The sequence below is a fragment of the Corvus cornix genome, chromosome 2 (assembly GCF_000738735.6).
Source record: "Corvus cornix cornix isolate S_Up_H32 chromosome 2, ASM73873v5, whole genome shotgun sequence".
In the NCBI taxonomy this organism is placed as follows: Eukaryota; Metazoa; Chordata; class Aves; order Passeriformes; family Corvidae; genus Corvus; species Corvus cornix.
The window spans coordinates 30,103,763-30,125,163 of NC_046333.1; the positions used below are offsets into that span (position 1 = coordinate 30,103,763).

General features: G+C 41.1%; 1 protein-coding gene across 2 annotated transcripts in view; it reads left to right on the forward strand.

Moving 5' to 3' along the window:
- LOC104689266 (programmed cell death 6 interacting protein) overlaps positions 1–8,196 on the forward strand; it is a 30,443-nt gene extending 22,247 nt beyond the window's left edge. For both annotated transcript variants that reach the window (XM_039548741.1, XM_039548742.1), the window contains exons 13-18: positions 66–314; positions 1,635–1,769; positions 2,656–2,750; positions 4,075–4,207; positions 4,574–4,779; positions 5,620–8,196. In XM_039548741.1, the coding sequence (XP_039404675.1) occupies positions 66–314; positions 1,635–1,769; positions 2,656–2,750; positions 4,075–4,207; positions 4,574–4,779; positions 5,620–5,788 (987 nt within the window). In that variant the 3' untranslated portion in view covers positions 5,789–8,196. The remainder of the gene's footprint in view (positions 1–65; positions 315–1,634; positions 1,770–2,655; positions 2,751–4,074; positions 4,208–4,573; positions 4,780–5,619) is intronic.
- Positions 8,197–21,401: the final 13,205 nt, after the last annotated feature.

Sequence of the window (21,401 nt, forward strand, 5' to 3'; positions counted from 1 at the left end):
TAATAAATTATACTTTCCCAATAGTTCCTCTAAACCTGCTGACTTAGGACATTTATGTTGCCTAGGTTGTTAATGTCTTAAGAACTTTGCTGGCCAATCTGGATGAAGTTAAGAAGGAGAGAGAACAACTGGAAAGTGACCTGAAATCTGTAAATTTTGACATGACAAGCAAATTCCTGACTGCACTTGCACAGGATGGTGCTATAAATGAGGAGGCTATCTCTGTGACTGAGTTGGACAGAATTTATGGAAGTTACACACAGAAAGTGCAGGAGTCCCTAAAAAAGCAGGAAGAACTTCTCAAAAACATTCAGGTACAACACTTTGCATGTTTTCCTTTCTCTTAAACTGAGAGGAATGATACTTCCACCTCTCTAGTGCTTTAGAAGTCTCACTTTGCTTTCTAGTCTATTTTGCTTGTTATTCTGTCATATGTCAGTTGATATTCCTTTATTCCTTGATCACTGAAAAATACAGAGATGTCTTTGTGTTCACTGGAAAGAAATGTGAATGTTTAGCAGATTCTCCCACAGCTCCAGTGTACTTTCTCTTGGACCTTTTCTTGGCACAATTCTGCAGATGGTTTTGTCCTTGAAAGAAGCTTAAGTGGTGTGTTAAGAAGGTTTTGGGTTTGTTTTGTTTTTTTCCCCTCATTCCATTTTAATTCTTTTTGGGATGACAGGAGACCTGCCCTTACTGTCTACTAGAAGACATTTTGGGTCTCTGAAGTACAGCTTGGTTTATTCCTAATTGCTCTTTACAATGTGCTTGGCTTCCAGCATGTGCAAAGCTCATTGAAGTAAATCTTAATAGAATTTCCCAAACTTTATTTATAAATTCAGTCTTAATTTGTCAGAGGCAGGCACCTGAAACATCTGACAGAAGAGGAAGTCTTAGTGCTTGGAGAAAAGACAATAGCAGCTTGAGTAATGGTGGAGACTTTTTCCAGTAGGGAAAAAAAATTTTCTTAAATGACCATATACACCATGTTTAGCAAGGATTTTATATTAGGATATTTTTTCAGCACAAGAAAGTTAAAAAATCTTGATGGTTATTGCTTTAATGTTTGAATGTCCTGGAGTTCAAGTTTGTTGGCTTCTGGCAGTTGAAACAGTCTTTTTAAGTTTGCTTTTTTATTTTCCTGAAAGAAATGACATGTAAATAAATAAGTGATCCTTCTGTAAGTTTTCCTCTTCCTTGTCCTTTTAATAGCTTGCCAATGTCAACCAAATTTGAAGTAATGCTTCTCAAAAATACTGACTTTCAGTAAGATTTTATGAATATCAATGGAAGTTAGTACAGGAGAGAGCCTAATTAGTATAGCCTTGGAAAGACAGTCTGCAGGATGAGCTTGAGAATTATTAAAAGGCAGCCCACCACAGAACAGGTAATTAACTGGTGATGCCTACTGCCAGTGAGTTAACATATGTACAGTTCTGAAATATACATTATAATGGTCAGTGCACTTGGCAGATAGCAAGTATGGAAGTCCAGTGTGGATGGGAGATGAGGAAAAGCAGGTATTGGGAAAAACAGAAGCAGTGAATAAGAGGAAAAAGGAAACGAAACGTACAGAATCTTACATGGAGCTAGCTTGCGTTATTTGCACTGTTCATTTGTTCTCTTCTTTTAAGAATGCACATCAGGATTTTTCAAAGATGAAACAATCAAACAACGAATCTAATTTAAGAGAAGAAGTCTTGAAGAACTTAGCTGTAGCAAATGACAACTTTGTGGAACTTGTAGCCAATTTAAAAGAAGGCACAAAGGTATGGTAATGTTTAAGGGATTGAAAGGACTTATTTTATTTATACAATGAGATGTGAATCAAAAATCATAATAAACTTTGCAGACATGGTAGCTGACAGGTGCATTTTTGAAGATTTTACTACGGAAGCGAGGACAGCAAGTTGCTTGAATTTTGATTGTTTCAAGAGCTGTGAAATGCTTCTTTGTTCCTGTCTGAAATGTAAGCTTTTCTGAGCAACAGGATAAGTTGTTAATTACAGCTGAGTAAATGATGCTGAGGCACCCAGATGAGTCATTTTATCTGAGAAATTCTTTCATCTGTTCTCCCGTGGTATTTAATCACCTTATAAAATTGGTGTTTTAAATGTTGTTACTGCATACATGAAAAATAAGGAGAGCTGTATTTAGGTTGCTTTTTTTGATCTGGGCTTCTGGAAGGTGAATTGCAGCTTCTGTATGAAATATTTTTTGCTGGTTTATTGATAGCTCATTAGAGGGAAAAAACCCAACCTCTGAGATAGCTGTACAAATGGAATGTGTGGAACTGAGAGCAATAAAATTAAAATAAAAAAAAACAATTATGCTTTAAAAAATAAATAGTTCATCTCCAGCAGTGATCTAGTTTTGCTCTGGTTTTAATACATTTTTTTAGTTATCCTAAACTATTTTTGTATTTACACACACAAACCCCCATAAAAGTCTATGCTATTACAGGGATGGGCAAAACCAGCTGACTAATTTTGGTTTTGAAAAGCATAGTAGAATGTATTAGCAAACTTTATTGGAATGGCAGGTTCTGGGCAGTGTAATAATACGCCTATAACTGGATCAATATGTAAGAAGTATGCTAGCATGGAGTCTGAAAGTATTGACTGAGCATATTCTGTTTTTATTTTTCTTTACTAGTTTTACAATGAGCTGACAGAACTCCTGCTGAAATTCCAGAACAAGTGCAGTGACATTGTCTTTGCTCGCAAGACTGAAAGAGATGAACTGCTCAAGTAAGATTTCAATGTTTTGTTTAAGCATTGCAGAAACGTTAAAGTATTTATCAGAAATTTGTCTTTGGAGACATGTTTATTATGGTACTTGATAAAATGAGAAAAGAAGAATAGGTGTGCTAAGCCTATCACCTCTTTGCTTTAATCCTAGTCCTACTCTCCTCTCCCCTAGGAAAGTAATAGGAGAAATAAGTGGAAAAATCTACTTTGAAGTCTGCTCTACTGTTCCTATGTGCAGTTCAGCACAAATCTGTTTCATGTTATGATTTCACTCTCTGTTCTTTTTGGCATGCATTTGTTAGTTATTTTATTTTATTCTTTCTTTTGAGGAACTTCTAATTTCTGCACCCTGCTCCTGCTGTCAACTTAGTTTGAGAAATTAGATGAATGCTTCATCATATGATTGTCTTCCATGTGTTCAGTGTGATGGGGGAAAAGTATCAGTATTCTGTTTCTGCTCTGTAGGCTGCTCTAGTCTCATACTTTATCATTGCTTAGATATGTGGGTTACTTACAATGCTGGAGAGAGAAGCAGATTTTGTCCAAACTTCATATGAGGAAGAGTGTTTGATGTTGTCATTGTCCCCCACATGAGATCAGACCTAGTATAGTATGTTTCCAGTGTGGTTTTTAGGCTCTTAAGAGGAAAGCATAATTGAAATGGTTTGCCTTTTAATCTCTGTTCTTTAGCAAAGCACAGAGCCTTTTAAAAGGACTAGTTGTTACTGAAATTTTGGTTAGTGAAACTGCAGTTGTTCTGTATACTTGCCATGTTGCAACTGGGATGCTCCGCCCTCAATTTTTACCTCTCCTGACTTGATCCTTTGTAGAGTTGTTCTTTTTCATTTGGCCATTGTACTTGTAAACAAATTCTGAGTTACAACCCCTTCTGCCTTTATTTGGCTTCCTGTATTCATGTAATTTGGGAGCTGCTAGGCTGCCTAACCAAGGCAGAGGTCTGAATATCTCACATCTCTACTATGTTAATGTTCAGTGTTAAGGCTGTAGGGTTAGTGTTGATAGAACATTCTGCTGAGTCTTGCTGTGCTCTTTTGCTGTTTTGGCTACTGTTGTGATCTATACCCAGTACTGAGTTAGAACATAAAGACATTATTAGAAAATAAATGTAACAGTTAATCAGTGAGTTGGCATGGGAATGGTTTCTGTGGAAGTGATTTGAGCTCCAAATTAAGTTTGAGCTATCTCAGTGATCATGCTTTAAATATTAGACTTCCTCTGTTGCATCTTTTTGGCTTAGCTTGCTGCAGTATGTAACAAACAATTCTTAAACTAAGCTGCATGTTTGCTTTTTTGTTTTCAATAGGGATTTGCAGCAAAGCATTGCTAGGGAGCCCAGTGCTCCCTCCATTCCACTGCCTACATATCAGACCACTCCAGCAGCAGGAAGTAAGCCAGCGGCATCTCCGACTCCCACTCCAGCCCCAAGAACCATGGTGGTAAATACATGCTACAGAATTAGTGGGTTGAAAATACTGAGTCCATACTTGAGAACTCTAAGCTGATCTGTAATTTGTGTATATCACTCCTTAATATGCTGGTGTAGTTGGAAATGCATTGAAGTGAAATAGAGGGCAAAATCTTAAGGCTTTGCAGAGAGGTATGTTATGTACTATTCATGTTCATGATTTATAGACTTGAAATTAAAAGTTTACTGCCTTCTAGATGCTTTGCATCATCTGTATAGACTAAATATAGAATGTCTGTTTAAAATGAAAATAAAAATCTGTTAATCATATAACCACAGCTTTTGATTCCAAGACTTCCATAAAGAAGCTCCAGCTAAATTCACTTTCTCTTGTTAGGGGACTAAACCACAGCCACCAGCACGGCCACCACCCCCAGTGATTTCTGCAGCAAGCAGTTCCTCTTCTGCATTAGCACCCTCTGGAACAGCTGCAGCACCTGCTGCTGCTCCAGCTCCTGCTCCAGGAGCCAGTGCACCTGCGGCAGGCACTGCACCTTCGCAGGCACAGGGACCACCTTACCCCACTTATCCCCCTTACCCAGGGTAAGTTATGGGAGCACTTAAGCAGATTTTTGTTATCCTGTTGCTTAAAAGCACTTTTTTTTGTGTGTGTGATGTTTTAACATTAGTTATTGTTACAGTTGAAGATGTGTTTACTGTTTGAGGCAAGGGATTTTTTTGTTTGTTAGTTTTTTTGGTTTGTTGGGGTTTTTTTTGTTTGGTTTGGGTTTTTTTGGTTTTTTGTTAGTTTTAGTCATGTAACTCTTGTAGGAATCATTTGCTTGTACCTTTTGTGGGAAGGTTCATTTTAGGTGTTTAGTTTATCTCCTTTAAAGGAGAAGGAAAATAGGACTGCATTTCCTTAACTATGGTTTGTTGATTGTTGCCAACACTTGCATAATCATTTGGTGGTGTTTATCTCAAAAGTGTTGGCATATCTCGTTTTTCAAACCTTTAGCACGATACTAAGATGATGAAAAATACAGAGAAAATTCCAGTTGAGTAGTGTGCTTTCTTCTGATGCTTTTTTCTGTCTTCCTGGTGTTATCACAAGGAATTGAAGGCAGCTGTGCTCTCCTTTGTCAGCAAATATTGAAATATGCACAATGTTATTAAATGTTTGAGAATCAATTTAGATCAGTTCTAGTTCCAGCAAGTTGCCTTTACTCCACCTTCTGTCTGCATTTCTGTTCCACACATTGTAATAGTTTTCATATCTGCTCCTTGAAAGTAACCACACTTCCTGCTGCACTCAAAGCAAAATGGAAGGAAAGCATTTGTGGAGATTGCATGTCTTTTTGTATTTATTAATGAGTTGTTTTTGCAAATTAACATCATCTGTGTTTTTCAACTCAGTTATGCTTTTTTTCCGCCCCCCCACAGGTATTGCCAGATGCCAATGCCAATGGGCTATAATCCATACATGTATGGTCAGTATAATCTGCCATATGCACCCTCACCTGTGTATCAAAATCCTGGACAACCACCATATCCGCCACCTCAACAACCTGGATACCCTTTTCCTCAACAGCCTTATTACCATCAGCAATAATGTCTCTGCAAAGAAGCTCTGCTTGTTAAAATTTGGGAGAAATTGGCAATAAGTGTACTAAAACTTCTAGCTTCGGTTGGTGTACCATACTGAACTGTATGCAGCTATAACTCCTGTCCCTTGTTAACTGCTCCAAAATGTCTAGATCAGTTTTTATTACACTAAACTCTTTGCAAGATCTACTGCTCTGGTTTAGACCATAGACTAATACCAGAATTCGAGCCTAATTCAGTGGTCTGAAGCTGTACACTACATTTTGGTTAGACCAAAATATTTGTTTGCAAAAATCCTGTAAGTAACAAATAGGTTCAGATGAGAAAAACAAAGCAGTGTGTGCACTGGGTGTGATATATTCTACAGAACCATATAGCATTTTCTTCTACACTCCATTGGTTTGTATTTTTTTTAGTTTAGTTAAAATATGCTATTTTGTCTAATAATCAAGGCCTTGTAAATCATCAGTAAAAAGAAATAAATTACTTAAGAATGGTTTAAACACTTGGCATTCTCATTACCATAAAAATGTGTTTTCTGTGTCTGTAGATTGCTTCATTTGTTCCTTGACTTTCATAATACGAAGAAGTTCTCAAGAGTTTAGCCTTACAAGTGAATTTCCACCTCTTTTCCTTGATTCTGTATTTTTGTGACAGAATCTATATTTAACCATTTAAGTGTTGGTAGATGAAATCTTACAGGTAGAGTTTTCCTATGACTTTGAAGTGTATTGGACTGAAATACATTTATTACATTTTTAAAGAATGGTTACTGTCACCTGCGGGATACTGTGTGAAAGAAGGGAGGTCAGGGTCCTCTTACAGGACCAGTGAATAGTTGTTCTAACTTGTGTTTTCCAAAGAAATGTTGATGGGAAACGTGTTATGGCTCAAAATAGGGCAACTATTGATTGCTGGAGCTTTGCAGTTTGTTTTTTAAATGATTGCTTTTTTTCCCTTGAAAAAATTGATGTATTCCCTCAGGGAGCTTGTTATCAGTGGAAAAACTTTTTTTGGGGGGCGGGGAGAAAGTCTTGTAAATTAAAGCACATTGAATGTTTACTTTTGGATCCATCATCTCAAGGGATAAATAACCTTGCACTGCATTTTACATAAGGTAGTGAAGAATCTAAGTTTGGGGTTAATGGCTTCTACCAAATATTTGCTAACCATTTTTCAGCCTTTTTTTTTCCTAACAGGCTTGTCTTATGAGGGACTCTTCTTTCATTTAGCCCTTGATAAGAATTACTTGGTTCTGTGGGACAATTAATTTTCTGAATGCTTCATACAAGATGTTCTGGCCTTACAGAATAACTATCACAGTACCTGTGTTATTAAAAGTTGCTCCTTTGTTTTTCTATTAAAGTGCCTGATTAAGATATCGAGGTATATTTTAGTGTAGGTGTTTAGAGGTGCCAGTTATTGTAGCATCTGGGTGGAAACCTCACTGGATCATGAATACTCTTCCTCATAAAGAAAGCAGCATTCATATTCATATGAGCTCCTTTCTTTCTGTCTCAAGTTCCTCTTGCTGTGTGATCATTCCGATTACTGTGTGAAGACTCCTTGTCTTTAGTACTCGCTAACCCCTGCAGAAAATGTGGATCAAAAGGTAGAAATAAGCATCTCTTATAGAACTTATTGAGTACCTAATTCTAAACAAATTTATTAATCTGTAGAAGCTCAGTGATGTGGGGAACACAATGGAGTAAGGGAATACAGCACTATAGATGAAACTGCTGCACAAAGACAGGTGCTTTGCATTTCTTAATAAACATTGCTGAATGGGGTGACATAAGAACTTCTCCATTTTTTTTTTTCCCTGAAGAGAATACATGAGGTGAGCGAGGACAATGAGAAAAAGCTAGGAAGATAACTGTTTGGAAACAGCAATCAGAACCTGATTTTATTCTAACTGGAAAAACAGTCGTTTTCCACTAATTTCACTGTGTCAATGTGAGCAAGTGCAAGTCTAATGCAACCTTTTAAATTCTAAATTTTTATTATGCCATGGGCTGTAGGTTTTTCAGTTCACACATTAGATGCATTTGAGCTGTTGTGTAAGTTTGTTCCTAGTGCCTCAATTGATAAAACTTATTTTCATGCTGTATAAAAAAAGTCATCTGGTTCAGCACAAAGATTCTTACAACTGAAACGTCCTTTCTAAATTTCATAGATCTGGAATTGCTGTCAAAACATTTTTTCCAGTTGTGTTTTTGCTTGCTTTAGTCTATAATTTGAATATGTGTAGAAATCTATGCATTATGTTCAGTTTTTCTCCTTTTTCCTAAAGAGAACAGAAAAATCCAGAGATATGTTATGTATTTGCTTTTAAGCATGCAGTTGTCATGACTTTGGTTGAAATGTTACCTTGTTCTTCTATAGTTTATTAAAAAAATCAGTTAGAAAACCTGATTTCATGGTGTTTCTCTCGAGTCCTTTGGGTTCAGACAAATGTTATTTTGGAAAGGATGGAAACAAGTTATGGGCCCCCAAGAATGTTTGTGCTGTGGTGAAGGTATGTCAGCTGCAGCTGCTCTGTAATAACCGCCTCATCCAGATCCTGGTAGTGTTTATTTCCAAAGCTGTTTGAGTGTATTTCCCTCTGTTTATATGAGGAGGAAATAATGAAGGTTGTGCCTTCAGAATCTTGGATTCTATGTTTGTTTTTGTGAAGACTCCCAGCAGTGTGGATATTCAAGCATGGGTAGCAAGAAAAGGGGTTGTAGGGGCACCTAGTAACAGCAGATAAACAGTCTCCATGGGCACTCAAGAACTAATTATATATATATATATATATATATATATATTTTTTTTTTTTTTTTTTAGAGAAAGGCCATATAATACCATGCTTGTTTCAATTGCTGTGTGAAGGGAAAAGTTTACAATCATGTCCTTTCAGAGACTTTGAAGTCAAGCATTTATTTCATCTTGCATAAAAGCTTTCAGTGCAATTAGTGAGAAGAGCAAGTCTTAGGAAGCAAGCTAATTGCAGATCATCAGTGAAATACCAAACTCTTCCAGGGCTAGTAGGTCTTTCCTCTTTTTTTTTTTTTTTTTTTTTCTTTTTTAGCTTGGTTTCAGCCCATGAGGAAAAAGTGTCTTCTTTCCTGACCACTAATGTGACACTGCCAGTTAATGGTGATTCTTTTGCTATCGTCCCATTGTTTGGAGTGTTTCTCAGGCTGATAGGTGAGATTAATTTGAATTAGACTGAAAGGAGTCCTTTGCTATTTCAAATTACCTTGAGGCAATATTTGAACCTTGACATACTGAAACAACCTCACCCCTTGTCAGGTAGCTGAAAATCCCAAGAAAATCCTTTGGAAAACATTTTTTTCCCCCTCTGCATTACCTAAGAGATGTGCTTTCTTGTTACTAAAACATGTTCTGTTCTGAAATGACTTACATCTCAGAAGCTGTTTTCTGGCATGTATTTATCCTGGCAGAACATTAAAATAGACTAAGCTGAGCAATTATGGGTTTGAGTTTTGGTTGTATACTATTGAGTGAAGCTGCCTGAATTTTCAAGAGTTCACTATGTATAGTTTAAAATAAACTATTTGGGAAGTTTCAGTGCTTGAAAAGATGAGCTATTACAGCAGAGCAACATTCAAAACTGCTTTTTTATATTGTTTATGGGAAAGGTTTTGGGGTTCTTGTTGCTTTTGACTAACATGACTCAATGTAATAACGTTTTAGGCTTACTGTGACTTTTGAAAGGTATATTTGAAATGGTCTGTTTCTTTTTTAAAGAAAAGTGGCTTTGTGTTTATCATGATAGCTAAGTAGTGCTAGATTTAAAAAAAAAATTACTAGGTGTTTTTTTTTTTAATTGCCCTGTTCTAAGTACTTTCCCTTATGCTTTTGTGTTCTGACAGTCAAAAACTTTATACACAAGTTGAGATTTTTCTGATTTGGACTCAAATTTGGAACTCTAGTAACGTACTGGCAAACATAGAGTTACTTGTTAATCTCAAATTATGACTTTAATTTTGCATCTAATTTCCCTAATTGAGTATTATAGTCCCCATATATGCCAACAACTGTATCTCAGTTGTTACATTGTACTTTTTTTTTCCCTGTTTTTTTTAATGTTTCTAAATCCATGTCAGAAGCTGGCCACCAATTTTATTAACCAGGTTGTAAAGAAAAACTGCTTATTATCAAGCATGAAAAGAAACAGGCAACCGCCATTGCAAAATCAGCACTGAGGCTTCACCACAAATTGCTCCTGTCACTCCCTTCAGTCCTTTCACCTTTCATCCGTTCAGCAGTTCTGCATGGCAACGCCGGCCTGCATTTGTACTTCCAAGTTAAAGCACTCCTGGATGCTGGAGTGCTGTTCTTGGTGCTGGTTAGTTGCTGGAGTGTTTGCTGGTGTCAAGGTAGCCCGTTCCCAACAGTGCTTTTTCCAGCCAGGTGCGGTGGATTGTTGGGAAGGCAGGGCAGTGGAAGGGCTGTTCCCAGTGGGCAGCTTGCCTGCAATCCCCTTCCTTGGAGGCTGAGGTGGTGAGAAGGTACATGGCTGTGGGCCTGGCAACCCAACTGGTCTCACACCCTCCTTGTGGGACACATCCATGCATCAGCTGACAGCATGCAGGTGACAAAAACATGCTGGAGACTTGGCTGTGGTGTCATTGTTGGCACTGGTGAGATTTACACCAAACCAGATTTGACCTCAAGTGTCCGTTCACCTAGAGTAACCTCTCCTGTGACCTGAAGTAGCCTTTATCCTAGAGTAACTGTTGTCATGTGACTGTGAGGAACTTTTGCCATTGAGGAACATCTGTCCTTGGACCTCAAGTAACCTTTGATCTTGAGGATTCTGTCTTGTGTCCTCAACACTTGACCTTGAGGAATCTTTGACCTCAAGTAACCCCTGTCCACTGGCCTCGAGTGACATTTGAAATAAATTAACATTCACCCTGCGGCCTTGCAGAACCTTGTACCTTGAGTACCTTTAGTCCTGAAAGGACTTTTGACCCAGCATAATCTCTGTATTCTGACCTCATGCAAGCTGTGAGCTCCAGCAACCTTTCTCCTTGAGCAACCCCTGTCCTGTGATCTCAATTAACTGCTGTCCTGTGACAGAGGCTGGACTAGTCTCATTCTGGAAATCTGCCTTAGAAAGTAACTTTTGACATCAAGTAGCTTCTGTCCTCTGACCTGAAGTAACCTTTGTCTCAGGTAATCTTTGTCCCATGACACAGCCTGGCCTGGGCTCACTCTGGAAGGATGCTTTTGAAATTGTTGGGGACAAGCAGCATTGTGTGATCCAGGCAGAAACTGCCGGGCTGTTACATACGCAATTTGAGGGCAAATGGCTTCCTCTGCCATGGCTGAACTCCAGCTTCTCCTGCCCCACCTCAGGCATGCTGCTAGCAGTGGGAGACCCTTCTGGCTTCAATGTCATCAGTGGGATCTTCTGTGGACCTACGACCCTGGCGCCAAAGCAGAGCACAGGAGGACTTGCTCGTGGCGTGAGTTAGTGTCCAGGTTTTGCTAATGATGGCTTCCACTGGAACAGAGGGGCTGCCTGAGGTACATAATTGCCCTATGTTTTGGCTGGTACAACATTTACAGGTGATTTCATCTGACTGGGATGTGCCATCCGTCTGCCTGCTTTTCAGTGTGTGCCAGTGAGAGTGTACCTGGTGTGCGAGGTGGGAGGCCAAGGTGTAAATGCCAGCTTACACTGCCTGCCTGAGGTTGGGCCTACCCAGCTCTTGTTTCTCTGCTATTTCCTACTAAAGGTTTTTAGGTCTCCCCAATGTCACATGTGGTGGCACCTCTTAATTTTTTGCTAGCTTAAACTTTTCTGAGTTGAATGCATTTGTATACACACACACACACACACACAATATCTGAGTTGTAAGATAGAGCCAGCCTGTGCTGTTTGCATTCTCAGAAGATGAGCAGCACTGGGCCATGCAGCAGCATCACAGAGCTGCCTGCTGAGCCTGCAGCAGAGGGCAGACTGAAACCGTGTAACCAACGGATCTTTTTGGTGCGAAAATATGCGAAAAGAGATTTGAAGTTTATGTTGGTGGAAGGACAGGCAAATTGCCTTTTTAATTAAGTATCATCAACTTTAACTACGTGTAGATACCATGAGTGCTCCTTGGTTGATGACCTGGAGCCTGAAAACTAAAACCAGCCAAATGCAGGAACAATTACGTCAGCTGCCCACATCCACCATCCTGACCAGCTGCACACCGAACTCGGAGCACTGTGCTGCCAAGGTGAAGGGATAGGTAAGATTTCAGGTCATCCTAAGCTGCTTTATTGGCCTTCTGGAGTTATATAGCTTCTGGGCATTTTCTACTTTTAGTTTGCATACTTGGACAGTCTCCTTCTGTATATACCCAGTGTGATTTAAGCTCATCTGGCATGATAAGATGTCTGCTTACCTGGAGCAGTGCAAAATTAACTGATTAGGTTTAAACAGCTGCAGCAATGAGGTGACAGTGGAACAAAGTGAAGGGTGGGTGTTACCATGACCCATTCTGAGAGGGGGAGTAGAAAAAAGGGTCCCACGCTGCTGGCAGGAGAAAAGCGCGTTGGCAGTAACAGCTCTGTTACTGTGGGACAGCTACAATGCTAACAGCAGATGTTGTACCAGGGGGATGAAAAACACTTAGGGAAGATGTCAAAGTGGTCAGAGAGGAGAAGGGGCCAGGAGAAAATGGAAGGAATGCTGAAGGAGGGATAGCTAATGGTTGAGGAAACAGGAGGTAAATCAAATGAGTTTAGGAAGAGGAAGCATGGAAGAAAGGCCCCAAGACTTTTACAGCATGAATCATAATGTTTTAGGCAGTGCAAGGAAAGCAGAATTCAAGTTGAAAGGACTGAAGTATTAACTGAAACAGAAGAAAAATCAATGGTGGTAAAAGGAAGGGGAAAAGAAGCTTTAGCTGTACAGAGACAGAGTTCAGAAAAGAAATTTAAAGGTGAAGGAAACTAATTTTTTTCCAGTGGGTCTGAAGGTCTGGAGAGCTGGGTGAAAGCTGGGGGTTGATGATGGGCAGAGAAGGTCTTTAGAAAGGAAGACAGAAGATGCAGCCGATCATGTGCATTTGACAGTGTTGGCCCAAGCTGGCTGTAACGAGGATTTACAGCTTAGAAATTAGTAGGATCATCCATGGAGTGATCAATCTGAGTAGAGGAATCAAGGTAGGTGCTTATGTGCCAGTCTCCAGTGTTGGAGTCAAAAAGGGGTGATGTGAACCTGCAGCCTGTAAAGGAGAGGAGAGACAGCAGGTCAAGGTGCAGGTGCCTAAGACCTGGTGGTAGACAGGAGTACCTCAAAGCAAATGGAGCTTCTTATTTAAGAAAGCTGAATTTCTTCTCTAATCAGCCTCTTGCAGTCACTAGTTACATTTCATTAGTGAGGGAGCATTTCGTATTCTATTAGTGAATTTTTCATTAGCCAGCAGCTTCCAGCAAGTATTAATTTCCGTAAGCAGGAAAGGAGTATGTGATCTATCACAGAAACAGATGCTGATCCAGATTAAAATCTTCCCTGGTGCCCTGCTGTTTTCCAGTATTGTCATATGGCCACATTGAAACACTTTTTGTTTTGCTTTGAAGTAAACAAAACTTTGCAGGGCGGTTCCAATCCCCAAACGTAGAAGGAATAATTAACCAAGCGTGCCTGGCAGTTCCTTAGCGCTAGATGGCATTATATGGAAAGGCATAGCATAAACCCTGATCATCCACCACGCACTGCACTGCTGTTAAATCTCTGCATCTCACCAGCATCATCGGCTTTGTGTGGAAAATTTTGAGCTGCATCGTTAAGAGTCAAGAGGAAATTGATGCAAGCTGATGGGAGAGAAAGTTTTGCTGTGCTACAGAAAGAGATTGTTCTGAAAATATTAGAGAAATTGGAATGCTACCTGTAAATCTCTAGAAGAAGAATGTTTTCTGGATTTTGATAACCCCCCGCCCCACAAACACAATGTGTGTTGTTGTGTTGGCAATGTTAAGCGTATGGCACTTCACCACAGGGTTGTCAGTGGGGCTTAATAGTGGAGTCCCTCCACGCCACCCCAATTTTATGTGAAATAACACCTTGTGTAAGTTAGAAAGGGCAGTAAGTTGTGTGAAATACTGATAGCAATGACCCACACTATCAGTTAATAACCTTGCTAGTACAAAACATTTCTCCTAATCTCTGAAGAGCGGGTAATAGCATACATGGGAGGCTTCCTTGTCCCTTCTGAATGAGGGCTACAATTTTGGATAGCTGTTTATGCTGTTGGGTAAGGAAAGTGTCCTAAGGGTGATTGTTGAAGTTCTACTGGTTTCTGCTATGATGTAGAGCTGACAGTAGGGCCTTGAATATGATGCATGCTCTAATAGGCTGGTTATGGTCGAGTTTATGCCCAGGGAGAATTTACCTGGACTAACTATTTACCTCCTGTTGCTCCATGGTGGCTGTGTTTTGTGTGGCCTCTCATCCACTGTGGAGAGGAGTGTGGCAGGGCGGGCTGGAAGCTCAGGGTAATACAAGTAGAAACTTCTTGTCCCTTGGTGTACTTCCCTTGAGCTGTGCTTGCTGTCTTTTGGTGGTGGTGTGAGATCTGCTCCCTGCACAGCTGCAATAATATTCGTATCACACAGCACAGAAAATGGGCAGGCATTTGGACCACACTCAGTCGATCTTTCCCTGTTACTGAATGTTAACCTGCACAGTGGTTACTGAAACTGTCCGTGTATAGCAGAAGTTACAAAGCCCCTGTTGAGAAGAGGATAATCCTCAAATACTGCTCAACAGGTCACTTTGAAAATTACTGTAGGTGTAAATACAGTTTTCCTCTCCTAGAATGCTGATTAATACAGGTCACAGTGATTTTATACAGCTAGTCTTAAGCATGGATTATTTCTTAAAGCATGTTCAAGACGAGGCTGATGGGGCTTTGTCACAAATAACTTACATGGAAAACTAGTCCCTAAGGCCTTAGAATAAATGCAAATGCTCCAGCTTGCAGGTGTCTCCTTCAAGGAGATCCTTCTGCCTCCATATGTGCTCTGAGCGATACCTGTTGTGGCAGCTTTGCTTTGCATACTGTGAGATAACACTGTGCACGGGGAAGACCAAATACAAACAGAAATTTGCAGCTGGAACGACCTTGACTTCTGGTTGAGAGCTGCAGAGTAAGGGCAAGAGCAAAATCGGGCTCTGTGGGAAAGCATCTGGTGTGTGTCTCTGCTGAGAGCATCTACTGCAGCGAGCAGAGAAATGGCTGGCAGTGCTCGCGGAGAGCAGATTAGAGATTGGGAAGTGTAGGGAAAGAAGACAAAGGTACCGGTTATACGTTTGCATGCTCTTGCAGCCTACTAGGGTGCAGTCTTGTGTAACTTAGTTCTTGTAATTGGATTACCAACTGTGGCAGGGGGGCATAAAAACTATGAATATAAAGGTGTGCTTAAAGGATTTCGTATCTTCCTGAAATGATGAATGTACTGATGGATGCTCAGCTTTTCCCCTTAATTTACCTCGATGATCTGACCTGTCCTTGTTCTTGTGTACATGGCTGTGAGAGGCAGCATGGTATCTCATTTTGAAGAAAATAAGAGATGGGCCAAACTTGATTGCCCGCTTAATTTTCTTTGGGTGCAAGTGACAGGGCAAAGCACCCCAAGGGATGGACAAACGGACAAGACAGAGGTTATTCTGTGGGCCTCCTGAACCTTCATGCAGGTTGTCTTGATTTTTGACAGTTTCTGAACAGGAGCCCTGAGTTCCAAACCCAAGAACAGATTTCCCAAGAATGGATCTGTGCCTTGTGGCAGGCAGTGTGTGATGGTGTTGAATGTCAAGAAAGTATGGGTTTTCCTACTGAAGCACCTTCTTGAGATGTAGCAGTAACAGGGGTGGCCTTGTTCTCCGTCTGTGCAAATTTTCTATTATCTAATGAGATTTCTTTGGCTGGAAAACTTACAAGATCACTTCTCCCTTACCTGAATGCTTTCACAAAACTCCTTCCATCTAACTGTCCTGAGAACCTCAGGTTTACTGGCAGGTTTGTTCGAAGTTGCTGAAGGCCAGGAGAAAAATACACAGAGGTACGTAAGTATGTGTGCATCCACTCACTCCCTTGCAGGACAACATCATTGCACAAGTGCTGTTTCCATGGAAACAAGAATAAAAATACTGAATAATGGAAATTAAAGACTCGTCTAACAAGTATTTTCTATCCTGGACAAGGTTATTCTCATCTATATTCTGTTTGCCTATGTTTTCTGGATTTTATTTTGTTTTGTTGGTACTCTTCTCCTCTTATATGCAAAGAAGTACCCTCAGCAGTAGCCCCTGTTGTTACTCCTTCTGAAGAAAAATGCTGCATTGCATCACTATGTACTGCTGAAGCACCTCGATGAGATCAGAAATTCATGTTAAGGATTCTTTCCCTGTGTTGATTGCTGCGACCACATCCTGCAGAAAGCAGCCTTTGGGGCACTGCAGTAGGTAGCCCAAAGCAAGCTGTGCATTCTTGGTCTTTGAATCAGGAACAAGAACTTGCTTCATGCCAGCACTGGGAGTGTCAAAAAGGCACATTAGACACTGATTTATCCTTGCCCTGCAGCTCTCCCAAACGGGTGTTCAGGACAGCTGGGCTCTGAGCCAGTGGTCTAATGCACACAGCAACCGGCTGTGCGTGCCCTGTGCCCTGCCCCAAGCAAGCTGACACGGCCAAACAAAGCCTCCAGAAGCCTGCAAAAGTGCTCCTGCAACTTGCATATAAGCAGGGCTGTGCACTTTAGAAAAATCTTACATTTTATTTCATAAACATAGGCATCTGCTGCTAATTAAAGTAGCAGCATATAATTATACCCTTTCTTATTAGTAGAGATAGTGTCTGACAGTTGCTTAGATACAAAATAAGCAACTACAGATTGTCTTCTGCACTTTAACAAGCACATTGAGCTGGAACAATAGAATTGTAAACTTATTCTGTATTATCTTTGGTAAATGTGCCTGGGAAAAATATGTTTAATCTCACTAGTAGCTCGTAATGTCAGCTGTAAAGTTCTTCAGCTACCTCTCTGCTTTCCTCTACAAAGTACCAACCAAACACTTACTGTGGAAAGGGCAGGATACCTCCTTGGGGAAAGCATTAGACAGAAGGAACAACAGTGCGGTTAACAGCCACCATTTTGCTGAGACCACCTTTTCTACCTTTTTATATTCAATGAATGTAAGTTTCTTCTTAATGATTAAAAAATCCAGGTGCTAGTGCAGTTATGCTGTGGTTTAACCTCAGCTGCCACCTAAGCAGCACACAGCCACTCACTCCCACCATGGTGAGACTGGGGAGAGAATCTGAAGGGTAAAATTGGGAAAATTTGTGGGTTGAGATAAAGACAGTTCAATGGGTAAACCAAAAGATGCACATGCAAGCAAAGCAAGGGACTCATTCACCATTTCCCAAGGGGGTGCAGGTCTTCAGCCCTCCCCAGGAGAGCATCATGAGTAACAGTGACTTGGGAAGACAAACACCATCACTCTGAACGTCCCCACTTCCTACTCCTTCCCCCTAGCTTTATATCCTGGAATGCTGCCATAGATTATGTGTCCCTTTGGTCATCTGGGGTTCCCTTCCAACTACCGGAGCACCCCTGGCCTGCCTCAGTGGCGGGGCAGTATGAGAAGGAGAAAGGGCCTTGACCCCTCTGTAAGTGCTGCTCAGCAGTTACTAAAACACTGCTGAATTATCAATGCTGTTTTTGAAAGCACAAATCCAAAACTTAGCCCCATGGGAGCTATTGTGGAAAACATTCTGCCCCAGCCAAAACCAGCAGATAAATAGGAACATGAAGACTGCACATACTGTAGCTACTATCTTTAAAAGGTAGGTGTTACAAAATGTGGTTGCTTTCTTTTTTATGGGTTAAGCTCACAGCCAAAGCCCTCTGGATCTGACAAGATGGATCTATGGCTTTGCTAACAAATTCCCTGTTGCTTCTTATCAGAAAACTCATGATGCTATATTGAGAAATAACTTTTCTTGCCCCACAGATTGTCAGCTGTATCCTCAGAGGCACATTTGAGTGTGTGACCTTTTCTTTTCTCACATTCTGCTAATAACCCCCAACTTTCTTTGCTCACAAATCCAAAACTCTGTTGATACACCTATAGTCTCACCGCTCTTGTTATTAAACTGTAGGGAATGTAATCAGAGAAGCTAATGCCACAGTAATCCTCCTGATCCATGTGGTTATCTCTGAAGATATCAGAAACGATGCTGTCTGCAAGAGAGATGATGTATTTTGGTTAATTCTGCACCTGCAAACCTTTGGAGGAATACACCAAGCTTCCAGATGCTAAAACACTTGAAGCTGCAATGAGATTTCAAATGCCTTTGCTATTGACTATCAAAACTCTTCAATATTTCTTGATGGACGGAGCTGGCTTATTCCTGAAAAAAGAAAAAAGTTAATTTTTGACAAGGTCTTTCATCCCTCTGCAGCACTGTTGTAAGAGACCTAACGAACAGATTGTAGGGCTCACAGTGATGCTGTAGGGCTTGGGCTGCACAGGGTGCCTGGTGAACATCGCAGCCTGCCTTACTCCTCAAAGAGCCAAACTGCAGCATTCCTTCTGGTGGCCTGCTGGAGGAATTAGGGGTTGGACAAAAATCTCAAGTTTTTTCTTCGCTTAGGTATAGCAGTTTTGCCAGAATTTAGGGCACCATTCTGTGGCAACCTGCAGAGAGAGGTAATATGCAGAGAAGCAGCTGAAGCTTGCTGCTCAGCAGAGCAGGTTCAGGCAGTGCTCTGTTCTGCTGCTGAATTACCTGTCTCATCACTGATACATCAGCCTGCTTGCACAAGGAGATGATGGGGTTTTTCCAGCCACCTGCATAATTTCTAAGGTATATAAGTTCTGCTAACTGTGACTCTTTGCCACCCTGTGTCAGATGTGAAGTGACTCTCCCACATAAGAACCTTTATTTTGGATTTTCTTCCTTCTTCCCAAATGCATGATAAGAGTTGCCATCTGTGCTAACAAGTACTAAATATTGAGGCCAGCAGTTTGTCAGGCGGGAGTTTGGGTTCAATATGAAGGTGGTGATGTGGTTTGTTGGTTATAGCTCACAAGTAACACATCTCCCAGCAGACTTTCCTGCTGCACACAAATCTGGGAAACAAGTTGCTGGTGGAGAGTGAAGGATGGTTTGCTTATCACTGCCTATGCAGCCTGCTGGAGCTCACAGGTTGGCAAAGGTTAGACAGGTCCAGAGAAGCTGTGCAGCTGGAATTGCTTTTATATGCTTGTTATTCTCCAAGATTTAAAAAAAGGGAAGGGGGAAGAGGGAAAAAAAAAACAAGGCAGAAAAAAGAGAAAAAGAAAAATAGACAGAAAAAAAGAAAAAATACATAAAGAAGAAAAAAATAGATTTCTGTGCCTGATGCAGTCCTTGGATGCAAATATGGTCTAAGTACCTTGTCATGGCTAAGTGTTTGTGGGTTTGGAGCACTGCTTTCTCTCTCCAGATTGCCCTTCAGTGTTGGTGGCTTGTTGCTGTTGCTTTCTCCTCTGAAACAAGAGCAGTTTTAGATTCTACCTTATTGTTTTGGCAAATGTGCCTTTCAGTAGCTGGCATGAATAGCTAAGCAGTCTAGTTGGTGCTTTCAAGTTGGGCAGATCAATAGCACAGGCATTCCTGAAATGCAGATGAAAATGCTTTTAGGTTCAAAGTTTTTGAGCTACAGACAGCCTCAGGGTGCCAGTGGGTAAAAGCCAAGGCACCTTTTACACTTGCTGTGTCAGCCCCTGAAGCCTGAATCCTTGTCTTCTTCCAGTCTGTATGTGAGCTAGATGGTTTGCTCTGCTCTGCATGTCGCCTTACAGCCCACTGTGAACTGACATAGAGAGGACACAGATCAAAAGACACCAGCACATAAAGATGTGGGCAAAACATTACAGGAAGGTAAAGTGCTGCAGTGAAGAACTCTTAACATCTTTTCCATTCCAAGATTTTGCTACTGGGCTACTTCCCTTTCCTTCCCAGCGTGATATGTATGTTATCATCCCAGTAACATTAATTTGCCAGATCTTCTTCTGAAAGTCTCCTGACAAGAAAGCTGCAGTGTGAGTTCTTGCACTCTTTCGCTCCCCATCAGATTTTTCAAATATTTTGGTGTGGGTTCAGAAGCTTCTTTCTTCTGCTGGTTTTCTTTTCTCAGCACGAACTTTATGGTCCCAAGAGGTATATTCAGAGTTCAAAGGTAAGCAAAACGCAGTGTCACTGGATATGCTTCAGGCTCTTCCACATGAAACAAAGAAACATAGCAATCCCTCTACCTCTTCCAAACATGAGGATCGTCCTACTTCCTGTCGGACAAAGTCGTGCAAAAGTCAGTAAAATCCTCAGGCAGTTGAGTTGACTGGTCTTTCCTTTGATCTGTGGGCAGTTGACAGAGATGGTTTTTAGTAGCTTTCCAATGAAGTTGCTTGTAAATTCTGCCCCCTTCAGAGCACTGCAGACCCTTTTCAGGAAACCAAATTTCAAAACAAGGTAATCTAAGAGGTTGCCTCCTACAGTCTTGCTTGACATTTTGGCTTCAGGCAAGACATGTAAGTGCACTGGTGTGCTGTGCCAAATAAGGTATTTCTCTTTTGTTTTATTTTCTTGATACAAAACACCTTCTAAGTCAAGCTCAATTTACCTGGTGGCTCTACAGATGAGTTGTGGGAGTTTGCTTTGTGCTTGAATGATAATACGGGTTCTACTGACAAAACTTGCATGCAGGGCTCAAGTGTGATCAGAAAACCAACTTCCAGTGAGCTGTCATAGGCCTCTCATTATACCTCCTTTTCTTTACAATTCCCTCATCTCTTCTTTTCTTTTCTTTTCTTTTTTTTTTTTTTTACTTTTTAAGTAAGAGATGCTCCTCAGCTGATGTGCTTTTTTCCAGACAACACCTCAGGAATCTGGCATAACATGCCTTCGAGAGGCTGTGGATATCCTCTCCAGTGGTTCAGTGTCTGTTTGCCAGTCACCCTATTGGGAGTTTTGCTACTTCAGCACTGGAGCAACTATTAGACCTCATCTTTCTTGGAAGGGGCTTCACAACACCAGAGGAGGTTGTTCCCAACCATTTGTAGCTGCCAGGCTGCAGGAGAAGGCTCTTCACATGAGCACATGCTTCCCATGGAGCAGCTGGGGCGTGGAAATGCCTCTCCCAGGGCTCAGGCCTGTGGGACTTTGGTGGAGGCAGGTGTGTGTGTGTGAATAAGGAGGTAGGGGGTGGGTGGGTGAGGCTGTAGTGGGGAGGGATATGGGGATACGGAACCAGAATAGGGAGGGCAAGAAGCATCCTTTTAATTCCATCAAAGGGGCACACGTGGGGTGGCATAGGATTGGTAGCACTTTGTCCCATGATCACTGCGAGGGACCAGGGCAGGGAGGCCTAGGCAGGTTCCATTTCTAGGCAGCTCCCAGAGCAGATATCTCTTATCATAAGCAAGTTACAAATTGCTACAGATCCAGGAGTGAGTTCCTAATGCAATACACATGATCTAGGAAAGAAGGTATCTGAGAGGTGGAAAGGTGGTCCTCCAGCTGGAGTGGGTGTAAAACGCCAAAATGCCAAGATGCCTTCAT